Below are 20,895 nucleotides of genomic sequence, written 5' to 3' on the forward strand. Positions count from 1 at the left end.
GAACAAGAACTATTACCAGGGATAAAGATGGATATTTCATAATGACAAAGGGGTCAATTCATTAAGAGAACATAATAATGCACAACATGTGTATGCTGATTCTAAAATGTTAAGCACCCAGAACAAAAAGTGACAGAGCTGAAAAAGGAAAGACAAATCCACACATAGAGTTGGACATTTCCATATTCCTTAGTATCTAACAGAAAAAGTAGACTGGAAATCAGCAAGGATACATAAGACTTGAACTATACTTTGAACCACCTTGTCCTAGTTGGCATTTATAGAACACCCCACCCAACTTTGGCAGGATATATGCTATTTTCAAGTGCACATGTACTATTTAACAAGACAGACTATATTCTGAGGCCATGTAAAAAGGCTCATTAAACATAAAAAAAATAAAGTCATGTATAGTATGTTCTCTAAGTACAACAGAGTTAAAATAGAAGTGAATGATAAAAAACATCTGGAATATTCTCAAACATTTGGAATTTAGACAATATACTCTGAAATAATTCATGGTTCAAAGAAAAAAATCACACAGAAAATGAGAAAACAGCATATTAAAATGTGTGGGATGCAGCTAGAGTGGTGCTTAGAGATAAATATGTAGCATTAAATGCTTTTTTTACAAAAAGAACAAAGTCTAAAAATGGTCACCTAAATTTTTATAGAGAGAAATTTAAAAAAGAAGAGCATATTAGGGCAGCCCGGGTGGCTCAGCAGTTTAGCACCGCCTTCAGCCCAGGGCGTGATCCTGGCGACCCAGGATTGAGTCCCATGTCAGGCTCTGCATGGAGCCTGCTTCTCCCTCTGCCTGTGTCTCTGCCTCTCTCTCATAAATAAATAAATCTTAAAAAAAATAATAAGAAGAGCATATTAAACCTAAAGTAGACAGAAGCAAGAAAATAACAATAATAAAAGAGTACAACTATCAAACAACAGAGATAATCACTACAAAATCTGGTTCTCTGGAAACAGAAGTAAAACTGATTAGATCTGTCAAAAATGATCAAGAAAAAGGAGAGAAAAAGTGAAAGACTAATATTAAGGAATAAAAGCAGGCATGTCAATACAAATTCTACAGAAATTTAAAAGATCAAAGGAAATAGTATGAACACCTTTATGGCACTAAATTCAACAATTTAGATAAAGTACACAAATTCTTTGAAAGACAGAACTACCAAGGCTCACTCAAGAACAGATCATCTGAAAAAGCCTACATTTATTAAACTTAATTTAATTCATACCTTAAAATCTTTGCACAAAGAAAACTTCAGGCCTAGGTGGCTTTCCTGTTGAATCCTTTCAAATACTTAAGGAAGAAAATTACCAGTTGTACAAAAATTCTTAGGAAAAAGAGAAGAGGGGACATCACCCTGACCCAAAAGATAGGGAAATACATTGCAAGAAAAAAAAAACCACAATAATGTATTTTTGGAACAGGCACACAAAAATTCTTAGCAAGGCAACGTTAGCAATATATTAAAAAATTAATACATCATGATCAAGTGAGGCTAGTCCCAGGAACTTAAGGTTGCTTCAACATTCAAATATAAAGCAATACAATGCATTATATTAACATGTTGGCTAAGAGAAAACACACGATCATATCATAATGTGAAAAGACAAGTGACAAATCTCACCACTCATTCATGATTTTAAAAATCTCAGTAAACCAGGAATACAAGGGAACTTCCTCAAGTAGATAAAGAGACTGTACGAAAAAATGCAGCTAACAAACTGTAGAGTACTGAGAAAATTCTTTTGATTTAGAGTTTTTGAGTCTGTCATTTTATACCTATGTAAATTTCCCTTAATTTCTCTCTCTGTAAAAGGTAATACTATTTCAGTATAATGTTATGAGAAATAAACAGGGTATATAAAAATATAAGCTATGCAAATTTATGTTAGCTATTAAAACTGACAGGCTAAGATACTTATTAATATATCTTTAATTATGAAATACTCTAAGCTCATTGTAGTAACCATAAAGATAAACAGATATCATCGATATAAGCTAGCAGTCTGTTCTTTATGACTGTATTCATGAACACATTCAGAGCATTAGTCTGTTATGTAACAAGAATAAGATCACACTCTATGTGTTGTTTTGCATCTTGCTTTTTTAATTAAAAATCTTTAGCGAATACATCTGTAATTTGGTATACATTGATTTACCCTATTATTTTGGTCAGTCCACAAGCCTGGTGTATCTTAGAGTATGTAAATTAGAGAATTTAAGCCAACAAAAGAGCTTAGCATCTTTATTATTTCTTCCTCACTTTATCTGTCTATAAAAAATTACAACAGTCCAAAGTGCTTTATACTGAAATTAAAGTGGATGTAATTGTCTTATTAAAGGATATCTGATCCAAAGAAAAAACTACTAGAATGAAATATATAACAAGAAATTTATATACCAAACTTTAATTCAGAACATTTCAAACCACATTACTTTTAAAATGTACTACATTTCCACCCTCATTACCGTGTGGTATAAAACATCTCTAGAAACCTCTTTTACTGGCAGATAAATCAGAGAAAGAGTATCATGATATAAGCTGAAAAACGAGGCCAAACCTATAAATCCCTTAATACTATTCATAAAATCTTTGACTACATATTTAGTAGATTCAGTAATTTTTCAAAGGAAAAAGCAAACCGACTTTATGGAGCTTATTTTGTAATTGCCTGAAAAGTATTTTCCTAGAAGGAAAAACAAAACCTTTATTTTTGAAGTATCCTAGACTACGCAGCCATACAAAATTAATTTCTTTTGGACAGATCAAGTTAATTACTAAAATTTAAAGAAATCTTGTAGAAATAATCACCTGAATCTAGAAATATACAAAAGTGCTCTCTATAAAAACAAAAAAGTCAAGCCTCAGACCTTTAAACTACAAGACTTTCTATATTTTCAAAGTGTCAGCATAAGCAACTACTAATGTCTCATTAGTTTTCCACTGTCCTGATTATACAGATGTGTTTCTGTTCATTCCTTCAGCTCAAGTACAAATTATTTTTTTAAATGTTGAACAACTTCAGATCACACAGAGGGATTTTAGAGGATAAGGCTAAATCTTTCTTTTTTTCTCAAATTATTGTTTAAATTCCAATTAGTTAACATACAGTGTAATTAGCTTCAGGTTTAGAATTCAGATTAATCTTTTGAAACATTCTACAATCACTTTAGTGTATGTCTATTAATTAAGGTTATAAATACTGTAACAAGGTAATGGTAATTAAATATTATTTTTAGTTCACATTAAAATGTGAAAAATATGTGCAGTGGTACAGGCATATGAAGATGGTTCATTTATTTTATATAGGGGAGAACTAAGGACCAATCTTATTACTATACATTTAATAGCACGTGTTTTTTTTCTAACTTTGCCAGTCACAAAATTAGATCCATGTTTAAAATTTAAGTTTTCCTTCCTATGCTCCATAGATATTCACACATTACCTGTATTTCTATGAAAATGAATGTCCTGTTATGGACAGCAACTGACGAATAGATCTGTCTCTACCTGGAATCCAAGAAGTATGGGCTATTCTACAATGATTCAACATGCTTTGATTCAGCCAGAAAACCTTCCATGTATTCACAAAATTCAATTAATAAATAAGTGATCATTGCAAACAAGAAAACATTATTAAATTATGACCTGCAGGATGATGGAATAAAAAGAAAAAAGCATGCTTCTCTGTCTCAATCTTCCTCACCTCATAAGAGATAAATCCATGGTCTCCTTCTCAGTTGTCTGACTTTGTTCATTTGGGCAATTCTTCCTTGAAGTATGTTCACTTGCTTTTTCCAAATGTTTTTCTATCTTTTTAAAACAGATTTGAAAGAAATTTCTATAGAAAATACTTCCTGATTCCCAGTCAACAAACTGTCTCCCATTTTTCAAATTTCAGGTTGGGGTGTAACCTGAGGTTACACCCTCTACTCTGTTCTTTCAGATACACACTCTCTGAGATGCTCACCAGTGGTTTCAAATTCCTCTCAGGATCTCATAGGAGACTTCTCTAACACATGAGCATTCTCTGCTTCTCCAAAAGGAAATCCACAACCTCTGAAGAGCCTTTCAGAATACTGATACTCAGAATAAATACTCAGAAGACTCACTCTGTTCCAATGATTTTGCAACAGTTGCAGGTGTTCATTACTGCTTTCAACTGGGGGTAGTAGACTTTTATTTCAGAGTATCTTGTTTTCTATTATTTATTATTGGTTTTTCTTCAGTTACAAGAAGGAGAATATTCTGCTATCTTTAAGAGTTGTGATGAGCACGGGGTGCTGTATGGAATAAATCACAACTGAAACTAATAATATTACACTGTGTGCTAACTAACTGGAATTTAAGTAGAAACTTAAAAAAAAAAGTGTATCGGAATGGGCTTGCTCTTAAAACAATGAAACTGCACTATGTATAATCGGTCTTTCAAGCAACATCTTCTTGATTAAGAAGATATAAGCATTTACAAGCATGTGTAGAAGCATATGGGAATAGCTGCAATACCTATCGCACTAAAACCACATTGTGTATAAACTGTTGTCCAAATAACATCTTCTTTCATTAAGATGTATGTTTGTAAAGTTAAGTGTAAAAGTATATAGGAATATCCCTATGCTTACCTCATTGAAGTTTCACTGTCCATAAGGTGTCTTTCAAGTAACATCTTTCATTAAGATATAATACACAACACACTCATGTATCACCCACATGTTATTTAAAAGAGAGAGTAAATTTCTACAATTAATTATGTTTTAAGTAAATTTTTTGGATTGTATAGGGATGGCCTTTTCTCCATGCATAAATAATAGAAGTTAAACTTTATAACGATCTAGTTAATTAGATCAATGTCGACAGCCCCGATAAATGTCTTTAATAATTTATACTAATCCAATGAACCAAATCGCCTTTCCATTTTGGAGCTATATAGAAGGCATGGAAATAAGTTTGTACTGAAGGCATCTTCCTTCTAGTCTACCACTGAAGGGATGACCCATGCCTGCTTGGGTTCAGGTGAGGTTCAACTTCTCTACATTTTTCATGTGCAACCTGAGTAAATGAGTTAGATATTTCTGAACACTGTAATCATTTGAAAAGAATACACACCAGTATTGGTTTGGCAGGGACTGATTTAGGGTCTGCACTGCTTCTTGCCCTGTGTCCTAGCTATATCCTGACTCTGTCACAGAGGTCTGATTTCCTGTGCCTCTCATATTGCGTGGAATAGAGGGGAGGCTCAACATCAGTCTATTACTATTGACCAGGATAAAGCAAAAGACGCAATTTAATGAGCAAATTTCTTCTGCTATCTTTTCAGTTTGGGAAATGGTTGGAATAGTTTAAAAGACTCCTAAAAATCAAATAACAAATTAGTAACTGCAAATTTTAACATATTTTTAAATATTTTAGATGTACCCTGTTCATTTGAAAATCTAAAAGACTCAAAGTACTAACATTAAATACCTTTTTAATTAGATTCATGAAGCCTGTACAGATTAAAAGAGTAAGAAACTATAAGAAAATAATACAACAGACCCATATAGCAGCTTGTGACATATTTAAAGTTTGTATATATTCTTCAAAAAGGGCTTAATGCCACTTTTTAAACTTTTAATTCACTCATTTTATGACAGCTTCAATTAAGGCCTGTAGTAGTTAACTCTGGATATTAACAAAATGAAGAAAGTACAAAACTAAATGTGAGTTAGCCCTGGCCACATGGGGAGAGAAAGGAAATGGCTCTCAATAGGCAAGAAGTCATGAATCGTCCTAACTGAGCAGCCAGGACCCTAGGAATATGCATCTCTCTTGACAGTGCTCCCCTAAGTCCAGAAAGATGCCATGGCAACAAAGAAAAAAAATGTACTGGTGTCTTCACAGCTTTATTTGTTTTAAGCATCATCTTAATTTTCATGTAAGTATCCACTTAAGCATCATCATAAAAACAGATTCATGACCTAATGAATCTTATGCTCTCACTAGAGGAAAGTAAAAGCAATAAAGACAATAAATAAGCAAGTATATCAGACAGTGATATGTGCTATAAACAAAAAGTATTACCTCAGTAAATATACTCAGTGTTAATCTAGTAGATCTATACAGTACTTTCTCTTTAATGGGAATCTGTATAAATTTTATGGAAATCTATATATAAACAGTTATTCTGTTTATTACAAGATCATATTTCACATCCTCTGAAGCCACAGATAAGGTAATTCATTAATTGAATCAACTACAGAATAACAGTATGTTTAGAACTGCAGAAATGTCCTTTCTTGGCTAACACGAACCAGGTTTTAGAACCAATATTAAGCTATTTGCAGTCATCTTCTATACATCTGAAATTTATTTTTAACTCTACAAAAATTTTCAATTATACTATCAAATATATTACTATTACTTTAAAAAGTATGACATGTATGTATCATGTTTTATCGTTGTTGTTTTTTTTTTCATGCCATGTATCTTCCAAATCAACTTGGCAGAGTATTTGGGAAATAGTCTAGGAATTTAAAGGGAAATGAAATCACATTAAGATGCAGTCTTAAAATAGCCTGAACTGAGGATTAGTATTTAATTGCGAGGCTTCTATGCCATGATTTTGAAATAAAGCAGAACTTTTTTAACTTACTTTTCCAGATAGTTTAACCATGTGGCAAGTTTCATTTTGCTCCTATTGCTGTATTTATCCATTATATTTTTAGGCAAATGGAACTGAAAACTTATCTTCACTGCATAAACAAAATCAAATAAATAAGCCTTCAGACATTACTAAATCCTGAAGGGTATTTGGGAAATTTGAGATCAGATCCTACATTTAATAACTTTGTTCAGAAAAACTAGGCCTCTCTGACAAAACATAAAGGTAAAAAAAAATAAGCCTAAGTGCTGATGTAGAAGATGAGGACAGTCAGTAATTGGGATGTTTTGGTTGAAGTTAAGAGCTTTTCTCAAACTGGACTATTTTTACAAAATAGTGGTTTTTGGAAGGATATTAATCTTAATCCCATTTATTAATTCAAAAGATAGTTACTGAGTATCTACCACATGTTAGGCAGTCTTCCAGATGCCTCAGAGACGTTAGTGAATAAAACAGATTTATGACCTAATGGATTCTTGCACTCTTGCTGGTGGGAAAGTAAAATCAATAAAGACAATAAATGACCAGACCAAGTATATCAGAAAGTGATATGTGCTATAGAATAAACAGAAAGCATTACCTTAGTAAATCCAGTCATATTAGTCTAGTAGATCTATATAGTATTTTATATCTAATAGGAATCTATGTAAATTATATAAATTTTATGGAAATCTATATCTAATCTAGGAAAGCTATGGAGTATGGTGAATACTATATACTATATGGTATATCTTCTATAAAAATTACTTCATCAGAAACTATAAAATCAGACCAGCAGTCATATCAAAGATATAGGATTTTATTACCCACAGAAAACAGCAAATTAAAAATGACATTTACATGGTTTCCATATTAGGTCTGACCTGTGACAGATAATAAGCCAACAGACAAAACACGAAACCATTCAAAGTCCATAGCTGACATGTTGTTCATCCCTTGGACATCCCTACAGTTCTGATTTGAAGAGTTTTGATAGAGACCAATTTTTGACATTATTAACTTTTACAAAACTATAAAACTAACAAAAATCTTTAGAGGCTACTTTCAGAGATAATGTTTACCAAATTATGTAGTGTACCTAAATGATTATTATTCAGTGAACTGAAGCTATATGCAGCCTTTCCACATATAATTCTCATTTGGGTTTTTAGGACACTGGACTGGAATTCTGCAATATGCCATTTATGGGTGTGATACTGGTCACTAACATCAGTATGAAAGACCTCAGGAATCTAACTTTGTAAATGATTTTATAATAACAAATAAACCCAACTCCTCATGTCTCATATATGAATAATATCATTTCTCTGAATAATACAAAAGTCGTTTCCCATTTTCCTGTGATCTTAGTGCCATGAGAGAACTCATTACAGAGCTATTTCCAAACTCTAAAAATGGGTTTAATATACATATGATATCAGAGAAGTAGCCAAAAAAAGGGTAAGAATTGTGGTGGCTGCAAATTAATTAAAATAATTACCCAGTAATGGCTGCAAATTAATAAAAATAACAATTTTTGACTACTTGGGGCGGAATCTACTACTGTAGCAACCTAGGGCCCCAGTCTAGCCCTGATACATAAAATATACACCAGGATGTGGTTGGGAAGATTGCAGGGAGATCAGGTTGCAAGCAACTAGATATAAACTCTTCAATAACCTCATTCAAGGACAGAGTTTACACTTTCCCTCTACAGATACTATTAATAACAATGCCGGACAGTTCTCTTCTTCCTCCTACCCGAGCCCAGATCTCATATCTTGAATAAGAATATAAGAAAGAGAAAAACTTTCTCCTGAATATTTCCACTTACATAGTTTGAGGGGTTGTGGTAAGGAGCATGTAGTGCCTCCCGGAGGAAGATCTGGGAGTGGTGTCTCCTCAGATTATATGAGATATTTTAATCAATTTTTAAAAAATTTTCCTCAGTGTTCATAGTATTTCCTCCCTTCCCCATTTATGTCAAGACCTGAAAAATAAATGTTCATTAGGTGGCTAATAACAAGGTCGTCTCTAGTGAGGCTTGCTAATGAGGTCCCTCTTAGAAATGGTAGGAGTTTGAATGGTAGTAGGTATTCATGGCAGATCCTCTGAGTTCAGTGAAAGGAGACCCACACATGGTGAGTCTGTGCACACAGGCAGATGGCAAACTCACCTTGGCAAGCTCCAGTGCGGATGTTGGGGATAAAGCCCCTTCGGCAGGGCTGAGGCTGGGCAGGACACATCTCACAGGGGTGGCCCCAGGCCCGTCCAATGGTGGCACAGCACAGGGTCTTAGTGCAGACAATGCCTGTCAGCTGCCCCTGGCACATCTGGTTGTTGACCTGAGTGAAACAAGGGCCTGTCCTGTAATCTGGAATGTGAAAGAAGATGGAAAGACAGGTTTTATGACTGACGATACACCAATCTTATACCAGTAGCTCCAAATACATAAAACAGAGGCTATTTCTTCTGACTCAAGTGTCTAAAGACAAAAGGCTGGAAAGCTTCATTTTGAAAATTCCTAATTTTTCAATCATGAGGAGTGCATTAGGAGACTTCAATGTATTTTACACTAGACACTGTAAACGGGTGGCTCAAGGACTGTGTCTGGGACACAGATGTGTTTTCTTGGCCTGAATAATGTTCTGAAAGAATTTAAATTAGTAGCCAACATTTTTAAATTGGGAAATTTCACATGAAATTTCTATTTCTGGCTTTTCTTGAAAAGTTGGAAGATCTGGCCATGCTAGATCTGCCATTCTACATGGCAGTGGGGAAGGGAAGTGTGTCCTTCTCCATGCTACCAAGCCCTAGTACCCCTTATCTCAGCAGTCTCCACTTACATTCCTCACCTGCACACTGGTGGCACCTGCTTTCAGGACTCCTCTTTACCTAGCAAAGATTTTCTTTCCTGACTGAGTGGACACGAGATCAGAAAAATCAAAGAGAACCAATATTTGAGCAGTCTAGTAGGTCTGTAAACACTAAGTTCTAACAGTTTGATTTTTGTATCCGTGTAAGTCTGTTTAGTTCTATGTGTAGTTCAGCTAGGAAGACTGTGCAATAAAGCCTATTGTCATGAATTCTTTCTAAGTTACTATCGTACAATCTCTGTACTCTAAAAGAGGACTGTACCATTGTACAGCTCTGTTATGATGAGGAGGAAAACATCAGCAAATGCTAAATTGGCAGACTTCTATGAATATGAAAGATGATCTTTTGGGACTGTTGCATTCTCAAAATGTTGCTCATGGACCAGCAATATATGCATCACCTGGGAGGTGGTTAACCATGCACACTTGGGCCCCACCCTAGACTCAATAAACTAGAATCTACATTTTAACAAATTATTCAGGAGATTTATACACCTTCAAGATTAAGGAGAATTTATCTACACTCCAGGCAACCTGAAAGCTGGCATTCTGACTCTAGCTCTTTTTCTCCTATAATCTACTTCAGTGAACCTTTTAGATGATCAGTATTTACTCTTTTAAGCAGAACTGAATCATTAACCAAACAGTGTTTAATTTCAATGCGGCTGTTGCTGTTTTGAGAGACACAGGAAATTAGAGAAAGGTTAGTTTCGTGAAGACTAATGAAACAATCCACATTTGTTTTAAAATTATAACAGAAATATGCAGAAAGGGTTTGTTCCCCCTTTCGCAGAGCCTGTATGAATACAGCTTATTAACTCTTGGGAATGTAAAATGATAGTCAGGATTTCCTGATAAGCCCTCATGCAAATGACATAATTCCATTTGAAGGGGAAAGCCAGAATAAGTTTATTTCAGATTTCCAAGAACAAAACAATCTCACATTCAAAGAAAAAAGAGTCAATAACATTGGTAAGATTTTTATGAAAAATGCACTGGGAAAAAGCAAACTTGGATATGATTTAACATTCAAAAAGCTAAGCTAGAAAAACTTTGATATCATCTAAATGCTATCATGTAACAAAAACACAACTTCAAACCACATAAAACTTTCATTCTGTTTTTAAACAAAGAGTAAGGCTTTCCCATATAAAGGAAAAGAATATTTTTGAAGTGTAACATAAAGAAAAAAATATAAAATAGGTAACATTTTTAGCAAGCTGGTGTAACATTCTGTTACTCTGCAGCTGAACTTCAACAAAAATAGCTCGTTTTAATCCCTTACATAAGAACAACAGATGTGCTGGCTGCAAATCATGTTTCTGAAAAAGACAATCTTTGCAGTATACGTGTAGATATGTTAACCTTATAAACAAGGATGCGTCCCACAGCACAAATTGCCAGGTTGTAAATTTTTTAAACCTATTTATTGTTCTTTACACAATCATTTTTTTTTGCTATTTTAGATAAATATTAGACTCACAATAAATTAAATCAAGTTCTAAACAAGTGGGAAAAGTCTGTTTTTCACACACAAAAAAATAAAACCTTTATTGATCTATAATTCTTGCATACACAGCTATGTTCCCAGTCTGCACACTTTTAGGATTCCATACCCTCTCTCATAAGTAAACCAACTTCTCAGGATATTCATTCCTTCTGCTAACTACAACACCTTCCTAAAATTATGTCTTCTCAGGCTGGTATCTTTGGAGAAGAATATCTGGGCAAGGATAGCTGTTTTGTCCTCTGAAATGATCTTTCCATGTTGAAGGCTCTAATTAAGCCAACCCCAGACTTCCCCTCCTGGGGAAAGAGTTTACCATTCCTATTTCTCTTGCCTGCACAGTACTTGCCTCCTTACAGACTGTGCTCAATCTATTTTCTTTTATCATTATATTTTGCCTCCTGGTGCACAACTGATGAGTTTAAATGTAAAACTATGGTGTCACAGGAATCCCTGGGTGGCTCAGCGGTTTGGTGCCTGCCTTTGACCCAGGGCGCAATCCTGGAGTCCCGGGATCGAGTCCCACATTGGGCTCCCTGCATGGAGCTTGCTTCCCCTCTGCCCGTGTCTCTGCCTCTCTGTGTATTCATGAATAAATAAATAAAATCTTTAAAAAAACACTATGGTGTCACCTACTTATTCAAGAATTACTAACTTATAAAATATGAACAAATCAGTGAAAGGAGATTTAAATATTTTGGTAAGATTAAAACATCCTGTCCCAAACTTGGCTAGCATTTTAATTATGGTCAAAGAGCCCTAAAATAATTTAATGTTATTGACCATGCATTCTTGTCATCAAGATTTCAGCGTGGGTAAAATATTATCATATACCACACAACCCATTTGTAGTCAAGGACATCCTCACAGCATGTCAGCAAAATATAAAAGAAAATAACTGCTTATCTCTTGGGTATGATGGAACCAGTGGGTTGGAAACAAGTAATTTCCTCATTACTAAGTGACTACATGGCCAATAAAATGTTAAAAACTAGCCTGTGAAACACAAATACTTTTATTTTGATTTTCTAATATGGAAGTGCAATATAGCAGTTTTTAAATAATTTCAGAGGTAGAGTTCAGTGATTCTTTAGTTGCATGTAACACCCAGTGCTCCTTACATCAGTGGTCTCCTTAATGCCCAACGCCCAGTTACCCTAGTCCCTCACCTCCTTCCCCTCCAGCAACCCTCAGTTTGTTTCTTACAATAAAGAGTCTCTTATGGTTTGCTTCCCTCTCTGATTTTGTCTTGTTTTATTTTTCTCTCCTTTCCCCTATGATCCTCTGTGTTTTGTTTCTTAAATTCCATTTTTGAGTGGAAATCATATATTAATGGTCTTTCTCTGACTGACTTATTTTGCTTAGTATAATACCACCTAGTTCCAACCAGGTCCTTGCAAATGGTAAGTCAGAATGGCTAAAACGAACAAGTCAGGAAACAACAGGTGTTGGGCAGCATGCAGAGGAAGGAGACCCCTCGTACACTGCTGGTAGGAATGTAAGTTGGTGCAGCCACTCTGGAAACTGGTATGGAGGTTCCTCAAAAAGTGAAAAATAGAACTACCCTGCAGCCCAGCAATTACACTACTAGATATTTACCCAAAGATACAAACATAGTGATGCAATATAGCATCTTGTTTTTTACAGTTCCACTTTTATTCACATTGAGCAGGTGATGCAATGAGAAAACTCATCAAAAACTGGCTCCTTGCTGCTGTTTTTCAAACAACTTCATTATGATATATAACATATATTCACCTGTTGGGACACATGGTGGCTCAGCAGTTAAGCGCCTGCCTTCAGCCCAGGGTGTGATCCTGGAATCCCAGGATCAAGTCCCACATCGGCCTCCCCACATGGAGCCTGCTTCTCTCTCTGCCTGTGTCTCTGCCTCTCTCTCTCTCTCTCTCTGTGTGTGTGTGTGTCTCATGAATAAATAAAATCTTTTTTTAAAAAATTAAAAAATATATATTCACCTGTCTTCATTGTACAATTCAATAATTTTTATGTACAGCCATCACCACAATCCAATTTTATAACATTTGTATCCCCCAACCCCCACAAGAACAAACCCTCGTGCCCGTTTCTAGCCTGTCAACCACTAATCTTTCTGTCACTATAAATTTGGCTTTTCTGGACAATACACATAAATGGAATCATGTAATTGGCGGTCTTCTCCATCTGGCTTCTTTGACTTAGCAAGATGTTCTTGAGGAACATCCGTGCTATAGTATGTGTCAGTATTTCAATCCCTTTTACTGCTGAATAGCATTCCACCATAGGGATACACCACCTCTGCTAACCGATTAGTGGCCATTTGCTGGGTTGAACTGGGGAATTAATGTTTAACCTTTTAAGAAACCAACAAAAGGTTTTTCCAAAGTAGCTTCACCATTTTATATTCCTATCAGCAATGAATGAGGGTTCCAATTCCTCCACATCCTTGCTAATATTTTCTATCTTTTTTATTATAGCCTATGTTATCATTCTACTTTAAGTAAATACAACTGAATGTACTTGGAAATTTTTATATAATTTCACAAATCCTCTTAAGATGCTAACAGTGCTAGATAACCAAACTGAGCATTATTGTTGTACAAACAAGCTGATAATCTCTGGAGAGGTTTCCAGAAGGTAAAGACAGAAACAGGTCTGTCCGGTAGAGAATTTAGGATTTTTTTTTTAATTTATTTATGATAGTCACAGAGAGAGAGAGAGAGAGAGGCAGAGACACAGGCAGAGGGAGAAGCAGGCTCCATGCACCGGGAGCCCGACGTGGGATTCGATCCCGGGTCTCCAGGATCGCGCCCTGCGCCAAAGGCAGGCGCCAAACCGCTGCGCCACCCAGGGATCCCGAGAATTTAGGATTGAAGGAGAGAAATTTCTTATTACTCTCATTTATTATTTTGTTTATTTTTTATTTTAAGTGTTTTGCTTTGTTTTATGGAAGACACACATATTTCGAAAAGCCAACAGAAATGGTCCAGCTGAAAGGAAGGGCTTATAATGGCCAATAATAATAATAATTTATACTGTAAGATCCCTGAGGAGTCCGCCTGAGAGTGAAACCAGGATATGTTAAGGAGTTGTCTTTAGAAAGGAAAATAAAAGCATTTATCTTATAGCCCAAGAAAGAAAAGCATAGAGATGCAGGAGTATTTATAGACAGTGAGCAGTGTCCTTTCCCACACCTTCTATTTTCTTTTTGAAACAGGAGGTGGGGGTCAGCTGGGGAGTCAGATATTTGGGGCTGAGATGGCACTGCAGATCCGAGGAGAGAGAGCTGACATGAAAACCCAGTGGACTCCCAGGTGACATCAAAGGCTTCTCTACAGCAGATGAACAGAATGGACTGGTAGTGAGACCAATCCACCTGTCTGTGGACTTTTCCCAGCATTCTGAGGCAACTGAGAGGCTCACTCAGAGGCTGGGTTCATTAGGGTTAGAGTTTTATCTATTAGATGTGAAAAAGAAAAAAGAATGGCAAGGGAGTTCAGAGTATTGTTATACATATTCTAAATTACAGACTATGGAATCTATGCTGGATGAACAGGAAATGAGAAAAAGGAGGAATTATAAATTAAGAAACAGGAGAAAGCAGTAAGATCAATGAACTAGGTGTCTCCAGGAGGCTTCACATGAGAAGGGAAAATAGTCCCAGTGCCAGCAATACAGCAGCTGCCTGTGTGGCTAGAGTACCATTCACTTAACTGCCAGGAGAATGGAGCAGACCACACACTGCATAATTTAGAGAAGATACTCACACCTACTGCAATGTAAATGTCATCCCCTGGAGTTGTGGAAGGGATGGCACTCTCAGAAACCTTTCTACTATAACTGCTAGTCCTACAATGCCATAAGATGTCCGGAATTCCATCCACTCCATTAGTTTATGAAAACTTGCCTAGTCCTAGAAAAGTACAGAAAAATATGTGGAATTTCCCATCAAGTGGCACAATATTTGGAGTTAGGGAAAAAGGCATATCCATCCTCAATAACCAAAGCAACTCAACATGTAGTCAAGGGATCACACCGTGTGGGAGTTGCAGACATGAGTGAAACTAAGTGTACACTGTACATAACTGGACAAATGATCCTGGCCATGGGGTCAACTCTTTTCAGTAATGGAGTTTCTGACATAACAATTATAAATAGCATTTTTTAGTGGATCTTATGATTTTAAATGAGAACCTACTTGATGTGCTAGCTAAAATCTTTTATCACAGATATAACTGCAGTATGCAGAGAAGGTAATCCCAAAACTTATATGGATGGTACAACAGTTTCCTTAGTTTCAATAAAATCTGCCCTGAAAGTCAGCAGATCCAGACTCCATGCTGACCAAATACTCAGAGTTAAATAAACTCAAATAACTGCGATGGTAATTATCTTTCTTGATGGAAAAGCATCTGTCAACCTCAGAAAATTTTAGACTTAAGTACAGAAATGTTTAAAAGAATCAAAGCCATTAAATTAATATTGTTGCTTTAAGAAATTTGTGCAAAATTTATATACCTGTAATGTTTAACAGCTTTTGCCTAGTTCTATCAGACTACTTTGTAACCACAATTTAAAATAAGTAATTAAGTGACTCATTTAGAATGATGGTTCTTTACACTTAAAATGTCACTATGCTTATATACAGAATTGGACCATTTAAATGAACTTATAAACTTAGATTTAGAAGTTTATTTATATATTTATTTTTAAGTTAGCTTCATAAGAGTTATTTGAGTACTTACAAAGGTTTTTAAGTCACACAACTGAAGTACTTACAAGTTATGTGCATTTAATATAAAAAAGCAGTTTAAAAGATATGGAGGTGTTTCATTAACTAAGTATTAAATTGGAACCAAATATGATTTAAAGGCCTCTTACAATGACTACTAAAATCTACTTGATTTATTAACAGATTATAGATATTTATAAATTGGATTTAAAAGTTCAAGGAATATACCCTAAGGAATTGAAAGCAGAAACTTGAAGAAATATCTATACATCCAGGTTCATAGCAGTATTATTCAAATACCCAAGAGGTGGATGCAACCCAAGTGTCCATTGACACTTGAATGAACAAACAAAATATACAATAAAGTACTATTCACACCTAAAAACATATGAAATTTGACACATTCTACAACACAGATGAACCCTGAGGACATTATTCCGAGTGAAATTAGCCAGTTACAAAAGGAAAAATATTTTAGATATTTTGCAGATATGAGTTATCTAGAGTAATCAAATTTATAGTGACAGAAAGTAGAATGGTGGTTGTTCAGGGCTAGGGAGGAGGGGGGAATAGGCAACTTAAGTTTAAAAGATGCAAAAGAATGAAAGAATGAATCTGCAAGATGAAAAGAATTCAATGGACAGTGGTGGTGGTTGCACAACAAGGTGAAGATCCTAATGCCACTGAACTTCTTAAAAAGCTCAAGGAATAATCAGGGTTTTGAAAGTATATTTAAGTAAAGTAAATCTGAATTTTTAAGACCAAAATAAACTTTGAGTCTTTTTCAGATATGCAGCCACCACTGAGGGCCCTGAGATGCCCCTTTGCAACACTGACCACTTGCCTTGTGATGGAAATTCACATTGTCACAATTGATTAAAGTGAACAGAACACTGAATAGGCATTTTTTTTTAAGATTTTATTTATTTATTTGACAGGAGAGTGAGAAGGAGAGAGAGAGAGCACAAGCAGAGGAAGGGGGAGAAGCAGACTCCTTGCTGAGCAGGGAGTCAGACACAGGGCTCCATCCCAGGACCCCAGGATCATAATCTGAGATGAGAGCAGATGCTTAACCAATTGAGCCATCCAGGCGTCCCTGCTACATGGGTATTCTTGAACACATTTATTGACTACATACTTGAGCTCTACTTAAGGTAAATTCCTAGCACTAAAAATGCTGGGTCAAGTTCCAGTTAGAAAAATATTCAAACATACTCAAAATTACTCTCTAAAGAGAGGCTGATCCTTACACTCTCTCCAGCTGAGTAGAGGCAACTGAATTAATTTTATTTACGTAATGGGAGAAATATGGTATCTCATCGTTGAATTCTGAATTCATTGTTCCTATTTTTTGGCAATGAATAGAAGAAAATTAACTCTGTGGCAGGCACTTTATATTGTAAAACCCATTTCTATAAATTATCTCTTTTTATTCTGAAGTGCTACAAAGTATTTTTGCAAATTTTTACCAAGGAAAAATTAAAAGTCAGAGATAAAGTTCCACATGGAGAATGAAAGAGCTAGAAACAGTGAAACAGAGACTAAACTGAAAGACCCCCTCCCTCCAAAGCCCTGCACCATTCACACAGTGTTCATTAAACCTGATACACGGATCACTGCACCCTTGGCTTCTGGTAGCTTTGCCTTCTAACAGACCAAAGCCCTTCACCATTTTAATGAATATTGTCACAATCCCCCAAGTGCTTCCTGCCACCCTCAGGTATGATCTCCCAATTCTCCCAAATTCTGCAAGCCTAATCTCTCTTTGCTTCTGGTTTCTCCCAAAGATGAATCTCCTAACCATGTTCAATTTGGGAGAAATTCTCTCTATGCTGAGAGAAGCATTAAAGACTTGCTTTAAGTCTTTAATGCTTGATAAATGAGTGATTATTTTAATGACCACCACTGAACTGCATTTTGTTTCTAACGCAGTATCATTATTTAAAATCTCAGTGGAAACATGCACTCAGTAAATAAGGACTCTTTTCACCATTCCCCACAGTCTTTCAAAGCATAAGACTAACACTGACATCAAAGAGTTCTGGAAGAATGAAGAGGCAGGAAAGATAATTAGATGCTGGCCAATGATGCAAACAAAATTGCTATCTTTGATGTCACGTTTCATGAGGATGAAGGCCATCAAAGATGTGGTCCTAAAATTCATGGCCTATGAACTGAAAGCGCACTCTCCCAAGAGCACAACCAATTAACTTACTATACACATACACATAACAAAAAATGCCAAAGATGAAAAACTAAAAAGATTATTTAAGCAGAGGATATTATCACTTTTGAAGAAGAAACTTAGAGACAAAAATAATTTGTCAAGAATAACTAGGGGGCCAACAATATAAATGGTTAACACAAAAGATGCATCATGGGCAAGTCAAACCCACAAAGTACCAAATTTTATGATGTCTAAGAAAAACATACAGTATAATCAATTAGGCATGAATAATTTCAGGAGAAAGTGGTATGTGCTCAGAAAACATTTATCCATTATCAATAAAGTCAGATACAAAATCAATGTAAACCAGTGTCAGAACCAGATCTATTCTGATTCAAACACAATGAAGTCACAGTCACCAGACTCCATTGTAGTGGCAGTGAATACAATGTTAGACACAATTTGCTGACAGCCTTTCTATAGTAATATGGCTTTTTAAAAAATATTTTATTTATTCATTCATTCATTCATGAGAGACAGAGAGAGAGGCAGAGACATAGGCAGAGGGAGAAGCATGACATGAGCCAAAGGCAGATGCTCAACCACTGAGCCACCCAGGCACCCCCAGTAATATGGATTCAGTGTAATATTTTCTTACTGCATTTTTTGCTTACATCAATTCTTCCTGAGCAATTTAAGCAGCCATATGCATGATACTCAATCAAACCTAGTAAATCACACTTGTCCCAGGAAGTAAGATGTACTGCCTGCTTTATGATTCTGTCCTGACAAACAACTTCTAGTATGAAATCTAGCTGGAAAGGCTGGGATTTCTCCTGAGGAAAGAGTGGATGCCATGTGATTCATTACTGGGGTTTTAATTATTCAGGAGTTTTAGAGAAACGCTAAAGAGCAAGGAAGACCATTGATCATATGGCCTTCTAAGGGGACATGGGTAGCATGTGTCAGTAGGTCCATGTGACTTGCAATAAGGAGGCCCTGCCTCTAGGACTTGCTGCATGAACAAGAGCAGATGGTCAACAGATCCTGCTGGCACTAATGGTCCTGCATGGGTGGTGTCCTACACTCACAAAGCAGGTCATTCCTGTCTCTCTGGCTGGAGGTTAATACCTGTTCCTCATAAATAAGCACCAGGAGAAACTCAAGAACAAAGGGAGACAACTGTGACATTTCAGCAGAAAGGTCGCAGAACTACTATACCAGCGCAGTAAAATAAAAATGAACATATCTTACACAACCAGCAAGCGTGTAATTGCTGAGAAGCCCATGAGGCCTGACTGATATGGGTACTGTGGGAACTTGTTTTATGGATATAGCAATACAAATGAAAAGACTAAAGTCTTTCTTTGGTTCAGGAAAGTAAACCCTTTCAATATTCAGACTCAACAGAATAGAGAAAGAAATATTCACTGCTTCAAGCTAAATTAGCTGTCCAGAAGATCAGATGGAAGAAATAGCTCATAACACAGCAAAATTTCTAAAAAATTAATATCCTAAGTGAAAAATTAGACCTCAAAGAGACTAGGAATCAGAATGTGAATAGTACAAATTCCAAAATAAAATAAAAAACAAATAGGGAATAAAGAAACAATAGGAAAAAATTTCCTAAGCTTCGATAAAGTTTTCACCTTCTAGTTAAAATGGCTCATGGTGTCAAACATAAGAATAATGAAAAAAAAAAAAAAGACATACTCCAAAGAGCCTCATGAAATCTCTAAATTTCTGAACCTCTTAGATTAAAAGGAAAAACTATCTCTCCATTTCCAGAGAGGAAAAAAATAACCAGCTACCTACAAAGACAACGAAATAGCCTGGCATTAGTTTTATCCTATGTGGTATGAGGAGTTAAAATACCATGAAACAACATCTACAGGTTATTAATTTGTAATTTATGAGAAAGAATTCTTCAAATAAAAGTCATATGATAAGACAAAACTTAATAAAAGCCTGAAATGATGTCAAGTACTGGAAGGGTGGGGGAAGAAGGTATTGCTATAATGAGGACTTGGAAATGGATTATCCTAAGATCTTGACTGGGGACTGGGCGATGTAAACATGTAAAATGTTTCAGGGTAAGAGGAATAGGTATTCTTTAATTGTGTCACTGTGCAACAGTTTTAAGAGAGGAATAGTTTTCAACAAAATAGTCAAAGATAGGAAAGTAATCATTAGTTTGATGAAAAACAGCATTCTTAATTAAGGAAGAAGGGCAGTGGGAAGAGAAGCATAAAATATAATTGATTAGCACTAAAAATAATAGATTTAAAGAGAAAAATCACAAAATATAATGACATATACCATAAAATGGTGTGAATAAACCATATATATTGAAATCACAATAAATATGGATATGCTTAGTTTCTAGTCAAATAATTTGATCATTTATTATTTATTGAAATAATAATATCTGGCTCTATTCTGTCTATAAGAAAAACAGCAAAATGAAATGACATAAAAAGGAGAAAATAGGAGGAACAAAGAAAAATCAGGAAAATCATAAATGAAATAAAGTAGAAACAGCAATAATCAATATCAGACAGAGTAGAATTCAAGAACAAAAGTCATTAATGGAGTCAAAACAGAATATTAGTAAGGTTTAAAATAATAATCCATTAAGAGGACAGATTTATATACTAAAAACTTTAAATGAAATACCAAGAGCTAAAACTTCCAGAAATACAGGAAGAGCTTGAAAGTATAAAAGAGATCATTTCAAATGTGACAGAGCAGGTAAATATAAAATAAGAGGAGCACAATCAAAAAGTTTGCCTTAGGAGATGGATTTGCAATTTTGTACCATATAAACACAGAACGTAATATTCTTTTTTTTTTCACAGAACATTTATTAAAATGATCAAATACTTAATCCACATTATTTTAGTGACATTCAAATATTTGGGGTTTCTGTTGAATATTTTCCCTTCCACAGTCTGAAACTCTAAAACGAGCCACA

At 35.3% G+C, this 20,895-nt stretch overlaps 1 protein-coding gene across 1 annotated transcript in view; it reads right to left on the bottom strand.

Annotated features, from left to right (window-relative positions):
* FBN2 (fibrillin 2) overlaps positions 1-20,895 on the bottom strand; it is a 240,737-nt gene that overhangs the window by 163,801 nt on the left and 56,041 nt on the right. Inside the window, exon 6 of the mRNA XM_038552058.1 lies at positions 8,819-9,016. Within this exon, the coding sequence (XP_038407986.1) occupies positions 8,819-9,016 (198 nt within the window). The remainder of the gene's footprint in view (positions 1-8,818; positions 9,017-20,895) is intronic.

The sequence above is a fragment of the Canis lupus genome, chromosome 11, assembly GCF_011100685.1.
Source record: "Canis lupus familiaris isolate Mischka breed German Shepherd chromosome 11, alternate assembly UU_Cfam_GSD_1.0, whole genome shotgun sequence".
NCBI classification, from domain to species: Eukaryota; Metazoa; Chordata; class Mammalia; order Carnivora; family Canidae; genus Canis; species Canis lupus.